Genomic DNA, 18,688 nt, shown 5'->3' on the forward strand with positions numbered 1-18,688 from the left:
GGCATCATTTAACATCTAGACATGAACAAAGTTTATGACCGCTTCCTGATATATAGCCCAGACACAGTGCCCTCCCCGTCTATAAGCCACGAATCTCATATACCGGTAAGCTTCGTATAGACCTCAATAGAGTCGATATCCAATTGCAACCCCCCCCCTTCAAATAATTACCGCTTCACCGTCCATACTTTGACACTGCCATCATCAGCGGTAGTGACCAAGACCTCTTCCTCCCTGCTCACGTCACGACCACGATCCGCACGCTTGGCCCAGGCCACATGGTTAATCTCATAGATGCCATGCGCCCCCGGCAACACCGCCAGAACCGCCCACTCCGGCCGCACAGCACCCTTTGCCGCCGCCGCAGGCGGATCCGTATCCATAGGCTGCGATTCACCCGCGGAAGCATCATCCACCACCAAGCGCTCCTCATAGATCACAATGCGACCATCCGCACCCACAGACGCCAGTAATCCCGTCCGCTTGCTCCAAGCGACCGCATAAACAGCCAGATCATGCACCTTGGGCAAGACTGTCTCCTCCTCCCAAGTCTCATCCAGGCCCGTCGGACGCAAAATACTCGGCATGCCTGTACCCCCAGTAGCAGCCTGCTCCTTAGGCTGTCTCCTCCAGACCCGGACAGTGCGATCATCCGAGCACGACACAATACGCGGACCCGACAACTCCCTCTTCACATCCTCCTTCCACTGCGCCAACAGCGTCTCCTCCGAACAAACTGGGGCATTCTCCACACTCTCCCAATCAACAAACCATACGGTCCCCTCATGACCCCGCAAACAAGCAACCTGTCCCCAATCATCCAGATCCTCGCGCCAAATACGAATTGTATCATCGTAGCTCGCACTAGCCAAACATTCCTCCACCGGATGCCACGCCACACACTTGACATCTCCCTCGTGCTCTTGCATCACCGCAACCGTCTCGAAGTTATTGTCCCCGTCATCCAGATCCTCCCAGATCCAGATTGATTTGTCCCGCGAACATGTCGCGAGGAGCATTCCCGAAGGAGACCACGAGACGGATTTGACTTCGCTGTCGTGTCCGTCGAGGAGAACGGCGAAACGCCATTCTTCGTCTTCATCATCTGCACCGCCGTCGCTGTCGTTGTCTGCGGCTTGCTGTTGACGGAGAATGTCGGTTTCTTGCGCTTGCTCTTGTTGTGACTCGCTCTTGGTGGTGATTTCTTGACCCAATCCCCATCCTTCATCACCAGTCGTCTGTCCATAACTGTCCCACCGACGCCATATCCCCGCGGTGGCGTCGAAACTACCCGTTGCGAGCACGCTCTCGCCCTGGACATGTGGCTTCCATGCTGCTGTGCGGACGCTGCGCTTGTGTCCGCCGGAGATGGTGGAGAGGAGCCGGAAGTTGGTCAGGGAGTAGACGCGCACCGTCTTGTCGGAGCTGCAGGTAGCGACGATGGGGAGTCGGGGGTGCGGTGCTGTTAACCAGGTGCGTTCGAGCGAAGGCGGGGTCAAATCCGACAGCAGCTGGAGGTGGGGGAGCGAGGAGGCGGGGTGGTCGACGGCGGCCATGGTGATGATTGAGGGTATTCCGGTCTCTATTTTAGAGCGCCTCCTTGCTTTCCTGCCGCAGATGTCTACTCGGGCTTCTTAGGAAGTCGGTAGATGGTCCAATGGAAGAGGATGGAAATAACGTGGGATTTGGCGGGGAGCGAATACTGACTGATAATGTCGTCGTTGCCGTGGATCGGCGATTAGTCACGTCACAGCGCGCTGAGCTCACCAGTTGGCGGTAGTAAAAGGGTTTGAATATAAAGCATGCATGACTTCAGTCTACAGGCCAGTCATTCCATCCATCTAGAGCCCCAGAGATACAAACTGCGACTGTATAGAATTCGCGTTCACATTAGGTACAGAAAATATCAACACTACGCCTTCACATCCTAGTCTACCCTCCTGTTATAGACAGATATCCCTCCAAAGAAGCCCATGTAACAATAAGAGACCATAAAGTAACGGATGAAAGAGAGGGGGGGGAAAGGGAGAGAAGGCCCCTGTCAGCCCGAACTATACAATTGGGATTACGCTCCATTCTGAAGCCAAAACACCCTAGGCCAAGATGCGATCGTAAATCATGCCATGACATAACCAGTCCACTTCACGCATCTTCTCCAACTCCTCGGTCAATTGCCCGACTTCTGTCACGAACTCAGGCATACCGGCTCCTGCTAGACTCTGGCTAGCCGTAGTAGTGGCCCGCACCCTCTCGCTGGCGCTAGACGCGCTCATACGAGAGAGGATGTGAGCTCGTAGACGCGACAAGATCAACCGTGCCACAGGGTCCGTAAAGCTGGCAGCATTGGTCGCGCTCCCACACGAACCTGTAGAGCCAATGGATCCTGCAGGTTCGGACACGGTAGACGAGGAGGCAGCAGACGGGCCCGACGGGTCTGCGTCCGTTTGGATCTCGACTGTCGTCTGCGTCGCTCCCGCCGGTGCGGCAGCGGCGCAAGCGGCACCTACTGGCGCCAGCACTCGTCGAATGGTGGCTGCCAATTGGGCGCTCGCACTAGGAGGCATTGGGTGAGTGGACTCTAAGATTGACTGGACCCGATCAGGTTGGATCTCATTGAAGTCGAGGGACAGGATTCGGTCAGCCTCGGCCTTCCATTGAGACCGCACATCACGTTTAAGCAGGTTCTTTGCCGTTAAAAGTATGGACGCCGTGGCAACAATCCGAAATGCTTGGGCATGGAGCCGCCCCAGCCGCTGGCGATCCAACTCCAGTGTCTCAGGAATCAGCTCGTCGGACACGGGGGCATTGCTCAGCACCAGATCCACCAATCCTTGCGCGTAGATTTTTGCCATAGGGGGTTGTGGCTCGCCATTTACGTTCTCCGGATCACGCTTCCGCATCTCATCTGCGAGAACCTTTCGGTACGTCCGCCAGAAACGGCGGGTCTTCCCGAGACTCAACGAGCCATCCTGGAGACCTTTCTCGAACGTTCTCTGTTCGTAGCCAGGCGCCTCCTGAATGAGCTGCGGCGCCGCCATCTGGATCATGAAATTGGTGTGATCAAGAGACAGGAGATCTATGATTCCCATAAGTCTTGCTAGGCGATCGATCGCATCCCCGGACGTATCCTCGACAAAGGCCTTGACCACAGGGTCGCGATAAGGTGCGCAGAGCTTCGGAAGGATGGTATTCATAAACTCGAAGAATTTATCGTAGGAAAAAGCGCCAGCCTTGCACTGGTTCTCGATTAGTTTAGGATCCAGCACTTCGCTGATCAATACGTGGAGCGAATTGCCAGGCCGAAGAGAGCGCAGCAATCGATCCTGAATCACAGTAGCCATAGCCACCGTCCAGTTCGTGCCCAGACCGTCATCAACATCCCTGCGCATCATTTCGCACATGTGCTCCATTATCCGCCTGCGCGGTTCCGTATATTGTTCCTCATCAATTTTGAACGCCTTGTTGATGAGGAGCTCATGAACCAACGCCCGGTTCTCCGGAAGGGCAGTAAGGATGCGGGTGAACCTTTCATGAGGTGAAATCCGCTGCTTGTCTAATTCTTTCAAGACTGCACTATCCACGTTGTTGAATGTCTCACTGATAGGAGAGGCAACACTCTCAGTGAGAGCTTCGGTGGAGGGCGCAACCTCCGCTGACCGCGGGATAGCTTGCTTCTTAGCGGCAGTACGTTTCTTCTCACGCTTGGCCTTCTTCAAAGCATCGCGCACCATCTGCATGGCCCGATCAGATCCCGCCAGACGCTTCAGCCTGGCGAGGAGCAATATCTGGTTCTGTCTGATCCCCTGCCGATAATCGTCGGCCACACCACCGGCACGATCATCCTTGACCGTCTGCCAGATCAGCTCCAGCTCGATAAATTGAGCTAGCATAATCTCAATCAAAACGCTAGAATCATGCGTCTTCCACGCATGGAAAGCAGAGAAAAAGACACTGTATGCCTCACACAGCACCTGGAGCTCAGTGGATATGGACAGAGGCGAGCAGCAGCCGGAGGAGAGCAGAGGAGTAACTTGCTCGAACGCCCCGAGGAGCTCTCGTGCTTTGGCGATCAGGTCCTGTTCCTGTTCTCCGTTGCTGCTCAGAACCTCTGTAGGATGAGTGACAATCAAGTAGCTGCTCAGAAACGTGCGTACAGCACCCCGGCCGCCCATGGTGCCGCTTTCCATGTCTTGCAGCCCGCAGAGTCGAAGGACGCGGGCCGTAGTGGTCAGGACTGGATCCGCCGATAGCAGGGCACCCACATCCTCAAAGGTCATGTCACGGATGCGACCGGTGGTCAGGCCTAGGTCAAGAAACTCTCGCATGATCAGTTTGGAATGGTATGTCCTCCATGCGCGTTGAATTGTTCTTGCGGCTGCGTCCCGCGTGATGAGACCCGCTGAAAGCTTTGACATCTTCTTCTCGTCCGTGGAATGCAGGCTACTGGTGCGGTGGCGCCGTTGGCTCTGTTGATATAGCATTCGCCTTTTCTCTACCTCTGCGAATTTCTCGGCGATCTCCAAACGAAGGCGAGCGTGCTCAGCAGCCTTCCTTTCCCGGTTGTCTTCAGCTTTCTTTTTCGCCCGGCGGACTTCCTCCTCGCACTTGGCAGTGATTTCAGCCAAAAGCCGTTCCCGAGCTTGCTGGGCAGCTAAAGCCCGTTCCTCTCTTTGCAAGTTGCGTGTAGCAGCTTTTGCAAGGGCAGCACGTAGCCTCACCTTTTCTGCGTGTAACGCGCGGTCGGCAAGCCGTGCCTTGCGGCTTTCGAGGATAGAGGTCCGCCGGAGATGCTGCGCTGCGTGATCGGTAGAAGATGCGCCATGAGCCGACGCATGCGAGTGTTGCGAATGAAGGGACGATATCGAGCTTCGGCGGGATGAGGCTGCTGATGAGCGACGGATCACACTGGGTTTCCGGGCAAAGCGAGCGGCGAGGTGGGCAGGGAGGCTCAGAGGAAGAGTAGGTTCATCCGATGACATCTCTACATCCGGGTTGTTTGAAGGTTCGGAGACGACGGGACTACCGGCATCGGGGAGCTGGACCTCAATGTCTGAATTGCGACGGATCATGTTCTATTTAAGACGAGGGTTTATAGTTGTAACTGCTGCTGCATCCGCGCCAGAGAGACCGATAGGGAGGGGCCTTATCGGAGGGGTTGGGGGGGGAGGGGAGGGTATCGGATGGGTGTACTGTATAGCGACTGGATTATATAGCGCGACGGTTCAAGGGCGGGTTGAATCCGTAACAGACAGACGGAAAAGGAGAGTCTGGATAAGTTGTTGGGCAGGACAAGAAGAGTGTGGCCGGGACGGGTGCGCAGCAGCACCGAAGAGTCGGGGAAGCGTTCGTAATCAAGCTGAGGGTTGGAACATGCCCCGGAGAGATCCGTGCTTTCGTTTCAGAGGAGAGATTAGTGAGCAGCAGCAGGCAGAGAGTCAGAAGGAAGGACAAAGAAAGGACGGAATGGAATGTGTGGAGCGGTAGAGGGAACAGCAGAAGAAGATTTCTAACGAGAGGAAGAAGAAGCAGAGCTGGCCTAGAAGTAGGTAGATCGATCTTCAGAAGGAGGGCGTTTCAGAGTGGCCAACCATGGTTGGGATCCTGCATTCATTCAATCATTCTGCATCTGCATCCCATCTTTACTTTTGTCGTCATCGTCATCTTCGCCCGATTCAGTCAAATCTTCCCCCCCATATCTCGCTTACCTAAGCATCCCTTGCTCGCCTGGGGCATACATCACCAGTACATCACCACTCAATAGTTAGTATAGAACATGAAGTGATTAAAAAAGAAGGAGACGAGGGAGAAGGCCATGCTATTCCCCATCTATCTACCCATTAACCTTCCGGGTCTAATATTACACAAAGCAAAAACACCCTCTAACCTCCCCAGTCTCCCTTAACCCCCCTGCCACCTCCATCCGATGCGCCATGTGACAAGCGTGCGGGTGCAACAATGACTGATAGTACCAATAGACTCGTTGATCTCACAAGTTCAACACCAAACGCCCATACCACCATAACACAAGCCATCAAGCCAAAGAAAAAGAAAAAGAAAAAGAAAAAGAAAAAAAAAGTATCAATGTATCGTAGAAGGCAGCTTTCAGTTGGACCGGCCAACTTCTGCCATGACAGCTCCATTATGGTGGTCGTTATCCGCTTCCCCAGTAGCCTTTCGAGGAACAGCCGTGTGTATGCATATAGTATATAATAAGGTGACTTCATCGATGTCCAAATATGTCGATGCTCTCCTGATCGTCTTCTTCGTCTTCTTCATTTTCTTCACGAGTATTCTCTGCTTCTTCGGATCCACTATCGTCATCCTCGTCCAACTCTCCAATTTCCGCATCAGAGGCCCCATCAACAGATTCGGTTTCTTGTCCAAGAAAACCATAGCTGTACTTGATTTTGGTACCCCATAAGCGAAGCTCGCCACCGTCATCGTCCGCACTGTTCCGAAAAGTTAAGCCGCTAAAGAAAGATGTGGATCGCGAGCTCTCCGACTCACGGTCTGGCGGGATACCAAAATAATTGCTGATCACCGGGGAGACTGCACGACCACGAGCCAGACTATAGGACGAGAACTGGCCAGCTGCTTCGGCGGACAAAGGTGCGTTGGTCCGAGGAGTTGCAGAGTCCGACCTCGGAACACTGCTCGTGTCAATTCGCAACGAGGCTAGCGTTGATAATACGGTCTCATCCGCGCCATAGGAGGAAGATCTGATTCGTGAGGTTGCCATGTCCGTGTTCTCGCCATCAATTTCTGCGGGATCCTGAGCATCGCGGTGGAGAAGCTGCTTCTGAGCAGTATTATATGATTCACACCTAAGCCCTTGGTTAGCAAACCGTGTGGAGGGAGATCATTAAAGAACCCACATATCACATCGAAGACCCAGCCAGTGATACTTGACAATAGACTTGGCACCACAATCATTGCAATAGATAAGAGCTCTTGTGTCTCTGAACTCGGCTGGCATAGGCTGGCTTTGGATGGTTCGATCCAGGTTCCGAAACGTGGATTCCATATTTGTTATGGTTTTGCTGCATATCGGACAGCGGTACGAAGTTTTCGCATATTCAGATAGACATCGCTGGTGGATGCTATGCCCACACCGCATGAAAACCACGGTTTCTGGCGACGTGAACATATAGTCACCGCATATAGGACAGTCACATTGCGTAGAGCGCTCTATGCATCGATGCGTGTTCTCGATAGAGATCGGAAGACAGACACTGCACGTCTAGACCTCACATCAGCATCCCACGCCGGTCAACTCAGGTGGATTGGTCCCTTACCTTGCAGTGGAAGAAATCCTTCCCCAGGCCCTGCCCGATACGGCATATGCCACAGTCATTGCAATGATATATGCTCTTGTCTGCGTCATTGTCCCAGAGTTTACAGACGTGACAATAGTACTGCGCCGCCGTTTCACCACAATGTCCGCATGATTGTGCCGCAGGTTGAGCGTGCCCACACAACATGCACAGCATATGCTCTGTTCTTGGCCGGTCAAGATGGTGATCCTCGACTGCGTCGTGGCAGAAGCGGCAGGTGTACCATTTCTTACACGCATGGCACTGCAACTTGACGTTTCTCTTATAGTGCTGACAGCCCAGAAAAACTTCCTCACATTCTTCTGCATCTATATCTTCCCCTTCACCGAGAGGCGACTCGGGCTCCATCCGGGGCGCATACGTTGGTATTAAATCCTCAGCCGTCAAATTGTACGAAGGAGTATCAGGAGCTGTCGAGACTGGAGACTGCGATGTTTGACTGGAAGATCGGTCGGACCAGCTACCGGGGCTATCCGCCCGTGGGAGGCTGCGAGGGCTAAAAGGCGATAGACTCCTTGGAGCAGACTGATCATCAAGACTCTTCTGGGAAGCGTGGTAGTTCTCCGTCATTAAGGCGTGGATCATGCGTGCCTGGTCTGCATTGCTAGATCCCAGGTCCCTGATAGCATGGATTCTCTTTCTCAAGGCACCCATTCCATCGTCCTCTGGCAAGGTATAAGATGTCCCGCCGTCTTCGCCTGATAGTTGGTCGTTCGAGTGTTGTCGTGGGCTTTGGGGGTCTTGTCTCGTGCTCTGAGGGGCTTCATGCGCGGGAAAAGCGACAGGGGCAAACCGTACCGACGGTGTCGAGGGTCTTCTATGCATACCAGGCGAACCTGGCAAACACGGCAATGAGTCCCCTACTGGACTTCTGGACGAGTCCAGGACAGTGCTATGTTCTGTTCCATGATGTTGGTTAGTCGGGTCGATCGGCGGCGACGTCGGCGAGATCGCACGACCATGGTCGGACCCCGCATATCCGCTGTTCGACGGGGGATCAGCATGTTTTTCTTGTCCAGAGTCCGGCATTATGATTTTAGTAGGGTCTGCGGCCTTGTAATTGCCATTGACCAGGGGAACATAGTCTCGTGTGCTTGCGGGAGATTCAGGTCGGTTGTCGGGGGATGGCTGGGCATTGGCCTGCTGGGAGAGGCGGCGGGCTTGCCGAACGACGGGTTCAATGAAGAGGGAAGTAATAAGCCCACTCATGAAGGGCCTATGGCAGCATTGATATGAGGTGTTAACGTAGCTGAAAGTCAAAGGAGAGAAGGTAGATTGAGAATAGCCCTTTTTATTTTCCAAATACGCAGGATTACAAGACTAGGAGTTCGCTGGAACGAGCCTGAGGGTCAGACAAGGGCTCCGGAACAGGCACTTCGAACATGTGACACTGGGCCGGCGCGGATGCTGATTCGCTAGCCGCGGCCCAGATCTACTTCCACCTTCAACGCTCCCGTATATCCCGATCACACGCCAGTGGCGACCATGCCGGCCGAAACAATCCCTTCGTCTCTCATCCAACCCAGCTCCAGCTGCAGCTTCACCTGGGAAATAAATCCGTTTTTGAAAGGTTGTCGGAGCTTCAAGATGTAAGAAACTCCAGAAAATAAATGTAGACCTTAGTCGACACTCAGATAGCGTCATGTCCTGCCTCGTGAGGGTTGAAGTGGAAGATATGCGTTGTCCTACTACTTTGGGGGGACTGTAATTATTCAATGTCCGACGAAAGCAGGAACCTCATACACTCGATATAAACAATAGGGAATCAATAATCTCTATGGATTACCTCAAGCAGATGTCTAGGCTGTCATTGAGGAGTGACAAGGTTAGGTTAAATTGCCGCATTGTATCCTGCATCAATATAGGATCCCTTTGATCGACCCCTAGCCCTCTCAAGCTTAGGTTGAAATTAGTCCCGCACGGCCTAAATTATTCTTCAGGGGGGTTCAATGATAACCTACGTGCGGTGGTCTTTTCTCACTTGGGGCTGCTCCCAATACTTCATCATCATCAGATTTTTCACAATCTTATGCTCAAGACCTGCAATGTCGGCAGCTCGTTGGAGAAACTGTAATGTATTGGCTATGCGCCGCGGGTTCAGTTCTTCCGGTGAAGATGAACGAAAGGCGGATCGCAGACTATGCCGAAGAACATGCCGTGCTGGGGTAGAATAATTGATGGCCTTCAAGCCCTGGCGATACAAGTGGCGATAGGCATGGACAACAGCTTTCTGATCCACAACAGACTTTAGAGTCTGGGTAGGTGTAATCATCCTGCCGCGAAAGGGAGAAGGAGACCTCTGGGTCACAGGCAACTGATACTAGAATTTCCCCTCGTCACCACCACCCTTATTCTTTTGATTCACCACTCAGCAAGATGTCAGAATGCGCCAACATTACTGTAAATCCCTCAACTGCTTCTCTGATCCAGTTAGTGGCAATCAGAGTGGAAGGTGCCAGATATAATGACAGGAAGATTGAATATGTAGCTTGGTTGGTCGCAAATTGGAGTGAATGAGGTAGGTCACGCTAGCCCCGATCAGGCAGGCACCAGCGGCGCCCGCGCGTTAGGCCGCAAATGGTTTAAGTTTGGTTGCCCTCCGGCGCTCTCGTTCCCTCTCCCACCTTTCCCTTTAAACCTCGTCCACCAGCCCAACCCAGCCTGTTGGAGGTTCTTCTGTATACTACCCCCGGCTGCCGCTATCTTTGCTGCTCTGCCTCGCTATACACTCCTATAGTTGGGAGGTCAGCGTTGAACCGGCTAACTACCTTTTCGGTCTCATCAAGCACCCCCCTTTATTTCGCGGTATCAGGGCTAGTGCATCATCTTGTTGGGCCAAACGGTGGCTAGACCGACTTGAACAACTATCGGCTTGTTCCAGTTTAGTCCATACTCTTGACTTTCTGGGACTGCGGTTCATGCATAGGATCTTTTTCATTGTGTAGAATATGGCTTACTAACTTGAAAACACCCGTGTGACTACTAGCTGTCTATGGACGCGTCTGTCTAACCATTCGCTCTCGATGATTGATCCTGGCCCCCACGGCTTCATTCCATGCAGTGTGTGTATCCGAACCGGTACCGGTAAAATGAAGGCTTGTCTTCTGTAGCTACTTGGGAAGGTTCTACATTGTCAGCATGGCCCGAGTATCTCGGAGACCTCCCTCGGTCCTTGCCAGGCGAGCCCCGAGCAGGATCGTCAAGAGAAATGCTCGAAAACATAGAGTGATTCTGGAATCTGTTACTCAGGAGAAGAAAAAACTTCGAAGTGTCGTATGTTGTTGTGTTATCAGTTTCTCACGGGCACTCTTGACCAAGAAAACAGATATCTTTTGAAGCAAAGGCCCCTCCTGGTTATACCTTCATACCTGCAGGCAACCCTCAGCTTACAACGGCATGTAAGGAATTATGTCGGAAGGATGGTCTGAAGGTATTCGCTGTCACGGTATGCCGACAGCTGTATCCATATTCGGTCCTTGGATCTCGTTTATCTAATAGCTATGGTTAGACAACGCCGCATATGCACACCCACAATCTCTCCCAGCATGTACATCGAATAGGGTACCACTTTCCAAGCGCTGCGGTCGCAGCAGTGTGCATGGATCTGGGTCTCTATCTCACGGCCGCTGGGAAAGCGGTGCCCTTTCGCACGGTTGGCGGTGAGAACGACCGCAAAAGAGCTAATTCAGAAGTCTCCCAGACAACTATTAATACAGAAGCGAGAGATGTCTTGAGAGACCTGTTCCCCAACATTCCCGATAATGATCTCAATCAAATCATCAAGACCGCTTTTCAGAAGGTACGTGACGAGCCCAAGGAGAAATAGATGGGGGAGGGGAACCATGATATACGAATGCGTGACAGATGCTGAGACCGATTTAAGGGCCAGCGAAAAGTAGGAACGGCAGTTGAGCTACCACTGGCTCGTCGGGCTCAGTTAGCGGTTGTGGCACATATCCGACACATTTACACTGACTACGATCGTCTCCTGAAGGCGACATCCTTTCATGAAGCTCGGACCGTGGTCGAAGAGCCCACCCTTGCAAAATTAGTGGAGTGGAGAGGAGACGATGAGAATGGGAAGACAGTCCTGGAGGACGTCTTCCGAGAGGTCATTGTCATATCGGATGATGAGGACAGTGATGTCGAGGGAGAGCCGTTCTCACCTAATGATCGCGATAACAGCGTGATGGTGGTTTCCAGTAATCCCCAGGCTGACGAGCTTCAAACAAGGACGCTAAATTATGCAAACCCTGCCCTTCGTGATACCCAGTTAGATCCGTCGGATGAAGAAGCACCACCAGGCTTCCGCTACATTCCAGAGCCCCCCAGAAGACATAAGATTGATCGTCGAGGCTTCAGCAGATATCAGGCTTGGGACCGCGCTCTCAACCGATATAGAAACATAGCAAACGAAACTAACCAGCACAGACTGCATGATGCCTCCGAATCTCGGGGCCCGGTCGTCACTCGACAGCCATTGCCAGGACCTGTTGGGCTTGAATCAGAGTCTGCTCATAGACCTCATGTTTCGATGGCATCCGTTGCTACGTCTAGTGCAAGGCCCATCAGTACCAACATAGGTAGGACGGTCGCGGACTCTGTAATGGAACGGGTAAGCCACCTAAGGTCTATATTTGTGTTTATCATAACCGTGCTCTATGATCTACACTGAGAGGACTGCTTCGAGCTAACTTTGAACAAGCAGTATGAACTGCACCGTATGCCTGAACTGCCTGCTCAGAGAAAGGAGATTGCACCTGTATCAAGTGCGGTTTCTTTGGAGCGAGTGCCAGTCATTCAACAGCAGAAGCGTTCATATCAGCGAGAAGACTCGCCAAATGCGCCTGTATTTGTGAGTGGCCCGAGAGAGGTTCATGAGATGACCGGGGACCCAGCCGTCCTCCCAAGACCTCTGGCCTCGTCCCAGCACAGGACCAATGTACAGCCACAGGATCATGCATTGCCTTCTATTGAGACTGCCACACCCATGGAAATCCGACGCCCCAATAGTGGCCAGCTGGATTACCTTGCCAAAAGGATTTCCGGAGATTTTTCGATTCGCTCAATAACCCCTCACCGTCCTGCTCGCCAGGAGATGATACACCACGATCCAGAAATTTCTGATCGAGATCAAGCTTCTAAACGGAGACGTATGGGCCACTACGAGCGTGAACGGCTCTGTCATACTCAAGCCAGGGTTGTCACCACTGGTGCAGCGTTCCCTTACACAAGCGGCAGGTATCAGGATACCCCTGGACATACTCACATGAAACCCTCTTCAATCCAGGACGATATTCATTTCCGTAGGAGATATGCTGCCCCCGTTGGATCTCACCCTGATGCGGAGGGCCACCCGGAAAGAACGCAATACTCCAGTTATACTACCGCACCTGGCCCCAGGACCATGACTGCCGTGCATCAGAGACCATCGGAAGACGTACATGGCCATGCATTTCATTTTGTGCCTTCCGGGCTGCCCATCCAGTACAGGTCTCCAGGGCAATCGCAAGTTGTGCCAAGTACAAGATATGCTATTCCTGAGGATAATGCTACTGATAGGCTTGTCCCTGTGCGGCCCAATGAGTTGAGAGAGCGACGTGTCTATCATGAGGTTCCTAGATATAACTCTGGCAGTTTAAGACCGCTTGACGTGGCTCAGCTGGAGGACCCTGCTCGTCGCGGCAGAGAATATGACCCCCCTTTGGTTTCACAGGAACCGTCTCAAGGAAGACACTATGCGGAGGACTTCGTTCGTGCCGTTGACGTACGGGATCCTGTTCCAACAAAGTATCCAGTGCAGCGTCGTCTTCAACCTGCAACCTACCCAGTCCACCCCCATCCTCTCCCGGCTGGAATTCCGGTGCAGACCGAACAATACATGCGTAGTTCGCCCGGTAGCACAGAATGGAGCAGGCCCGTTGGCCGTGTTTGTCTGGATTCCCGGGCAGGACCCGCTATCCAGGATTATGTTGTGGCCGATCATCATGGTCCAAGCAATTATGCTGACAGGGTACCTAATCCGCCTTTTACAGCCCGCCACTACGTCAGAGGGTATGAAGATGCTGTGGACACTTCACGGTATGGACCTTGCAGCTGGGGCTGCGCGTGCTGTCCCCTTCTTAGTTTCTGAACTTGTTGCTAACGGACGCGAAACGAACAGGCAAGCCTATGACCTTCCGCACGATGGCTCGCGCATGGAAGAACAACGTTATCCTACCTATGTAAGACGCGTTGAGCGGGTTCCCTATACGGTTCCTGAGGGTCGAACTGTTGTCATTGTGGATTAGAAGGCTTCGGGTTGTGTTTGGCGATGGTGTTCTATGTAGATGTCCGCATATGCGTTGCTGTACATAAATCTTAAGCTTGAGCGTCAAGCGGATATGATACCCGACCACGTGTCAACAACAACAAATCTGACAAGCGATGTGCTTACCTCGCTTTATCACGCAGCTACTCTGAGTTTAGAGCACTACTACATGCACTCGTGTCTCTTACGCGTATACCCGCAGAAGTCGTCGTCATCACCAGCCACAGCGTTAGCAGACACATTGCGCAGGCAGCGGACAGACAAACAAATCATCCATGAAGGTCAATCACAAAACGATACGAACGTAGTCAAATAATTGCGCTATATACAACCATGCAGACAGCAGCAGCAGGTCAGGGGTATCAGGGTATCTCGCAACACTACCCAAAGCAGTAGCCCCTTCTCCTATTCTTCCAATATATGCATGCATAATAACACTGCCCCCTTCGGACGAAAGCTTCGTCACCTCCACAAGGCCAACCCCGGGCTCCATATGGTTCTTCTGATTTTGCTCTTTCTCTTTTCATTTTCCCTTTTCTTTTCTTTTCTTTTCTTTTCTTTTCTTTTCTTTTCTTTTCTTTTCTTTTCTTTTCTTTTCTTTTCTTTTCTTTAGACACTCATAGTCTGGCCATCAGCCTCTCCACTGTTGACCGTCTTTCCAGTCTTCTTGATCGTAGCCAGCACGGTATCGTAGGGCACAGAAGGTTCGGTGACAACGATTGCGGTTTGGGATTCCAGGTTGACGTCGAAGGACTTGACACCTGCGAGGGAGGAGAGAAAGTCAGCGAAGCGGTTCAGTGCACTTGCTTGTTATTCTGTTTGACGATTTTCTAAAAAGAGGGGGGAGGGTAGAGAGCAGTATGGGGGGACCTTGACAAGTAGGGGAAGGAAAACATACCCTCAAGCTTCTTCAGGACTCGTTCCACGGCACCGGAGCAACCGCCGCAGCTCATGCTGACGTTGAACTTGTATTGGTGGTCGGACATGGTGTTGGCGGGCGGCGTGTGTACGTGAGAGAGAGAGAGGGAGAGAGAGAGAGCAAAGAAGTGGTGTGTGGTGTGTGGTGTGTGGATGAACAAATAAGTAAATAGAGAAGATAGAGATGACGATGGCGGGGCTAAAGCAAGGAGAGGAGGGGTGGAGACAGACGGGGGAACGTCGATCGATGGGCGTTTCGAGTTGAGGCAACAAAAATATGCTAGCGTGTAAACTGCCACAGCAAACAGCGACGATTATTTAGTAGTTTCTGGGAGTAGGTCTAAAGACGACGAGATGGAAAGAAACTGGGAAAGAATGCTTGAGGAATAAAATGAACCTCGTCGCGTTGTTCTTATACTTCCCAGGGTTGGATATCGCAATCCCGAGGCGGGGCAAAGAATGCGCAGAAATCGCTCATTGTCTTACCAATCAAGCCGCTACAACTGTACATCTACTAATCTATTCGGGGTTGTCTGAATGCTAATATTCCATTCATTTGGATGACTAACAAACCCTATTATCAGGGCTGCTTTAGAAACCGGCCGCGCGCTTCTTTTTGCGTGCCTTCATTACATTCTTTCGCCCAGCTTCTCGGCCACCAAATGCGCCCCGCTCGATCTGTGTCATCGGAACATCGTCCTCGATAACCTGACTGCTTTGCAGTCTGAGAACAGGCGCCTCATTGTGCTCTGGTTGACTTCCCCACCCCCGCACATCAGGAGTAACAGAAGTCATCGGGGCTGGGGCTGGTGCGGGTGCGGATACATGCCCACTATTCACAGTGATGGTTCCTTGGGTTGATGGAGTCTTCTTGCGTTGACGACGTTTTGGTGTCGTTGCCTTAGACGCTGGTTGCGACTCCTCGGTTCCCTGAAGCTGCATTGCCCTCTGCCAGTTGTACCCAGCCGGGTCGGTACCTGGTTGCCAATGGCCTAACATGCTCGCCACTTTTCGAGGCATATTCCGCTCGCGACTAAAGGTAGTATATGCTGAGAGGCTGGTATATGTAGGTTCCATGTCCCGCAGGCTTTCAGTCTCAAGTTCCTCGCGGCCAAGAGTGCTTCCAGGCGTCGTGCCGCTGCCTGGATCATCAAAGCTACCGTTGCCTGTCCAGGCCGGTCGCTGAGACACCCGCCTCGCACTTCTAGAGCTGGATGCATCGAAGGGATCATCCACCGAAATCATTGATGATGATGGAATATCCCCTGAGTTTATCCGCCTGCTGTCATCAAGTTTATCAATCCCGGAAAGCGTCCGAACTCTAATGCGTATCTGAGCCAAAATCAGATCAGCGACAACTCCACGGATGATCTTTTCTTTCGTGAATCTTGTGCGCCCAGGAAGATCGTGGGGCAGGCCAGCCAGCCAGTCATTGGTAAGCAGATCATAGATTGCAGGAAGGTCCAATCCCGAAACCTCGTATATGAAATCCGCCGATCGAACGAGAAGTGGACTAGAATGGCCGGACGGTTGGCGGTCAGCTTTCCAATCTAAGAGAGCTAAATGGTGGCTGGAGAGAAATTCCTGGAGCCTCCGCGAGTTCTGTTCGACACTGTCAAGCATTGGGCTACTGCCAAGGGCCTCAAGACTAGAAACATCAGCAAAAGATAGTCGGTATATAGCAGTAGATTTACTTACCCTGTGCGACATGTCTGGTCGTTGCTCACCCCAGCACCAGTCGCCATTTCGCTTAGCACTTGCATAGCCTCCTCAAAACTCCTTTCGAAAATTTGATTACCTAGGTCGTCTTCTCGCGATGACAGCGTTAACCTTCCAGTAGCAGCAGCGTAGACTTGGGTGTAGTCGAGAGACCATTCGGGTATTGCAAGGGGCGTTATGCTAGACATCCCAGTGTCTGCGGTTGTGAGCATACCGCTTCCCAGCATGGATTCCTCGCAGTCCTCTACTACAAAACGATCTTCGAAGTAAGTCGACTGCGACCTTTGCACTCCTTGATGCCTCTTCTTCACTCGTAAGACATCTCTTGCGGCTGGTTCATCATCCTGGGAACCATCGTGAGAGGGTGCCGTGTAGATTGATTCGCGGACAGTAAGGCCTGAGTCTACCGCAAAAAGCTTTATGAGTCTAACATGAGGGTCGTGATATTGTTTACCGACCGACGATGGCAAATGCGTGATTTCCTTGAAGACCAGTGTTGTCAGCTGCGTGTTGGAGTGTCGAGAGCCTTCAGTGTCAGGAGATGACAATGGGATCTCCATTATATAGGGGTCTGGTATCGATGTCACATCCGTTTGGTCCAGGGACGAAGATGGGCATTGCAAGGTTAGCGCAATATTGTTAAGGCGCGAGTATACAACGAGGTAAAAGTCTATCGAGAGTATCAGTACATGTGCTATGAAAGGGAGAGATCTGCGGTCATCAAGCTACCTTCTCGCACAAGTAGAGGAGTCAGTCGCAATGTGGTGTCCTCGGGATCACGGAAATGGCGCCAGGACAAACGGGGTAACAGAGGCGGTCGTGAGTCTTTGTCGGTTGCACTACTCGGTTCAGGGCATGATGTTAAATCCAGCCAGAATATTCGAGTCGTCGTCAAGATGAAAACGTGCGACACGTTGGCAGAACTTCTCTTAATGTCCAGAATCCACTCTGATCTTCGCTTAAGGCCAAGCTCAATTGTATATGGAAAAACGTCGCCGCTTTCCATGCGATAGAGCATTGGGCAGCGTCTATCAGAGACAACAAAGCTGTTAACATCACCGACCCATTCAATAGCAGCCCATCCATCATGACGAGGGTGGTCGTCGATGTCTTGGCCGTCTCCAAGATCGAGCCACGGCAATGAGCCAGAATTGACAGACACAGCTGTCCAGTTACCCTTGTTGCGCCTGTGTCGGCCGGAAAGTTCCCAAACACCCCAATGACCTCGTTCATCAACAATAGCCAACTGCTTCTGATACCAGGGATTGAAAGTCACGTCCGCATGCGCAAAGCCTCCGGTCCGCTGGATTGGTATCTCCACCAATGGGTTCGCATCCAGGCGAGACTTGATAGAACGGTCGGGAAATTGGTGGTCACTCCCATGCAATCCTATGACAGGCACTGGCGTTCGGTGATACTGTGGTCGGAAGATGGTAGTCGAGCGGGGCAAACGAGCTGCCATCCACGTCGCGTTATCTTCAACCGTCCGCGCAAAGCAAATTTGACGGACAGGAGCCCCTCCCGCCGACCATTCAACGGTCTCCGTCTGTCCAATTGCAGGAACACGCGCCCAGGAAGTCGTCTTCCGTCGAAGTTCCACAACATCGTCTTCGATTTTTCGAAAGCTGATAGTGTTGCCGCACTCTCCGGATGCTATGACGGCGATAGGTATAACTCGGCTTCCCGAATCGCTATTTTCGAGATCGACCGCATATCCTACATCAAAGAGCGTCGAAATTGAAGGATCACATATGTCGCAGCCAGTGATAGCATGAGAGACGGTTTCGTTGTCGACTAGAGGCCAGCAAGCTGCAAGCTGGGGGTAGGCGCGAGGCAAAAAGCCCTTATTCTCGGTTGAGGAAGACTGCAGTGCAGTGAGGGACGATTGAACCGTAACTTTGGTCACTCCGGAGTAAGAGATACATGAAGCTCCAGGAGGTGTCAGTCTTTCGAACCGGCTCGCGTCGATCTTCCAAACCACTTACATGGAGCTAATGTTCGTGAAAAGACCCATGAGTGAGCTTCTGAATTGTACGTTGGTTTCCCCAAATGCCCATATTGCAGAGCACCCACAGAGTGTTCATCCATCAGGTCTGTTTCTGCTCCTGGCGATATGCGCTAACTCTAGCCTTCTAACCGTGGGCATATCGAGAACCAAAGTACAACGTCTTGGTCACAGCTTGCGGACTGGTAGACGAGTCTCCCGGCAGTGTGCTCAAATGCAACTGCTTCTGACAGCTGTCAAATCATAATCCATGCATGCGCAAGGGTAAATGAAACATTGGATTATCTCGCGAAGGAAAGACCAGGCAAAAGAAAAAAAAACGGGTGATAGATCGATGCCAAGCTTTCGTTAGTCTGGAGCCCGGCGGTTGCGCCGCAACACCGCGCTTTAGCGGCGCGCTCG

The 18,688-nt window shown here is 52.2% G+C and overlaps 7 protein-coding genes across 7 annotated transcripts; 1 reads left to right on the forward strand and 6 right to left on the reverse strand.

The window, feature by feature from the left end:
• Nucleotides 1-167: 167 nt before the first annotated feature.
• cia1 (iron-sulfur cluster assembly protein CIA1) lies at nucleotides 168-1,556 on the reverse strand (the record flags this gene model as incomplete). Its single annotated transcript, XM_041687507.1, has 1 exon — nucleotides 168-1,556. The coding sequence occupies one exon, from the start codon at nucleotides 1,554-1,556 to the stop codon at nucleotides 168-170; it is 1,389 nt and encodes a 462-aa protein (XP_041541385.1).
• A 537-nt stretch (nucleotides 1,557-2,093) lies between these two features.
• Nucleotides 2,094-5,069, reverse strand: AKAW2_30939A (IQ calmodulin-binding motif domain protein; the record flags this gene model as incomplete). Its single annotated transcript, XM_041687508.1, has 1 exon — nucleotides 2,094-5,069. One exon carries the CDS (start codon nucleotides 5,067-5,069, stop codon nucleotides 2,094-2,096), a length of 2,976 nt encoding a protein of 991 aa, XP_041541386.1.
• Nucleotides 5,070-6,220: 1,151 nt separating this feature from the next.
• Nucleotides 6,221-8,543, reverse strand: AKAW2_30940A (uncharacterized protein; the record flags this gene model as incomplete). The annotated part of the gene is made up of 3 exons (XM_041687509.1): nucleotides 6,221-6,824; nucleotides 6,876-7,240; nucleotides 7,296-8,543. The coding sequence occupies 3 exons, from the start codon at nucleotides 8,541-8,543 to the stop codon at nucleotides 6,221-6,223; spliced, it is 2,217 nt and encodes a 738-aa protein (XP_041541387.1).
• Nucleotides 8,544-9,165: 622 nt separating this feature from the next.
• AKAW2_30941A (uncharacterized protein) lies at nucleotides 9,166-9,606 on the reverse strand (the record flags this gene model as incomplete). Its single annotated transcript, XM_041687510.1, has 2 exons — nucleotides 9,166-9,217; nucleotides 9,296-9,606. The coding sequence occupies 2 exons, from the start codon at nucleotides 9,604-9,606 to the stop codon at nucleotides 9,166-9,168; spliced, it is 363 nt and encodes a 120-aa protein (XP_041541388.1).
• Nucleotides 9,607-10,472: 866 nt separating this feature from the next.
• Nucleotides 10,473-13,624, forward strand: AKAW2_30942S (DUF2293 domain-containing protein; the record flags this gene model as incomplete). Its single annotated transcript, XM_041687511.1, has 6 exons — nucleotides 10,473-10,607; nucleotides 10,660-10,779; nucleotides 10,843-11,133; nucleotides 11,218-11,949; nucleotides 12,040-13,415; nucleotides 13,498-13,624. 6 exons carry the CDS (start codon nucleotides 10,473-10,475, stop codon nucleotides 13,622-13,624), a joined length of 2,781 nt encoding a protein of 926 aa, XP_041541389.1.
• Nucleotides 13,625-14,253: 629 nt separating this feature from the next.
• ATX1 (copper metallochaperone ATX1) lies at nucleotides 14,254-14,630 on the reverse strand (the record flags this gene model as incomplete). The annotated part of the gene is made up of 2 exons (XM_041687513.1): nucleotides 14,254-14,405; nucleotides 14,543-14,630. 2 exons carry the CDS (start codon nucleotides 14,628-14,630, stop codon nucleotides 14,254-14,256), a joined length of 240 nt encoding a protein of 79 aa, XP_041541390.1.
• Nucleotides 14,631-15,153: 523 nt separating this feature from the next.
• Nucleotides 15,154-18,369, reverse strand: AKAW2_30944A (uncharacterized protein; the record flags this gene model as incomplete). Its single annotated transcript, XM_041687514.1, has 4 exons — nucleotides 15,154-16,210; nucleotides 16,261-16,951; nucleotides 17,011-18,210; nucleotides 18,267-18,369. 4 exons carry the CDS (start codon nucleotides 18,367-18,369, stop codon nucleotides 15,154-15,156), a joined length of 3,051 nt encoding a protein of 1,016 aa, XP_041541391.1.
• Nucleotides 18,370-18,688: the final 319 nt, after the last annotated feature.

The sequence above is a fragment of the Aspergillus luchuensis genome, chromosome 3 (genome assembly GCF_016861625.1).
Source record: "Aspergillus luchuensis IFO 4308 DNA, chromosome 3, nearly complete sequence".
Taxonomy (NCBI): Eukaryota; Fungi; Ascomycota; class Eurotiomycetes; order Eurotiales; family Aspergillaceae; genus Aspergillus; species Aspergillus luchuensis.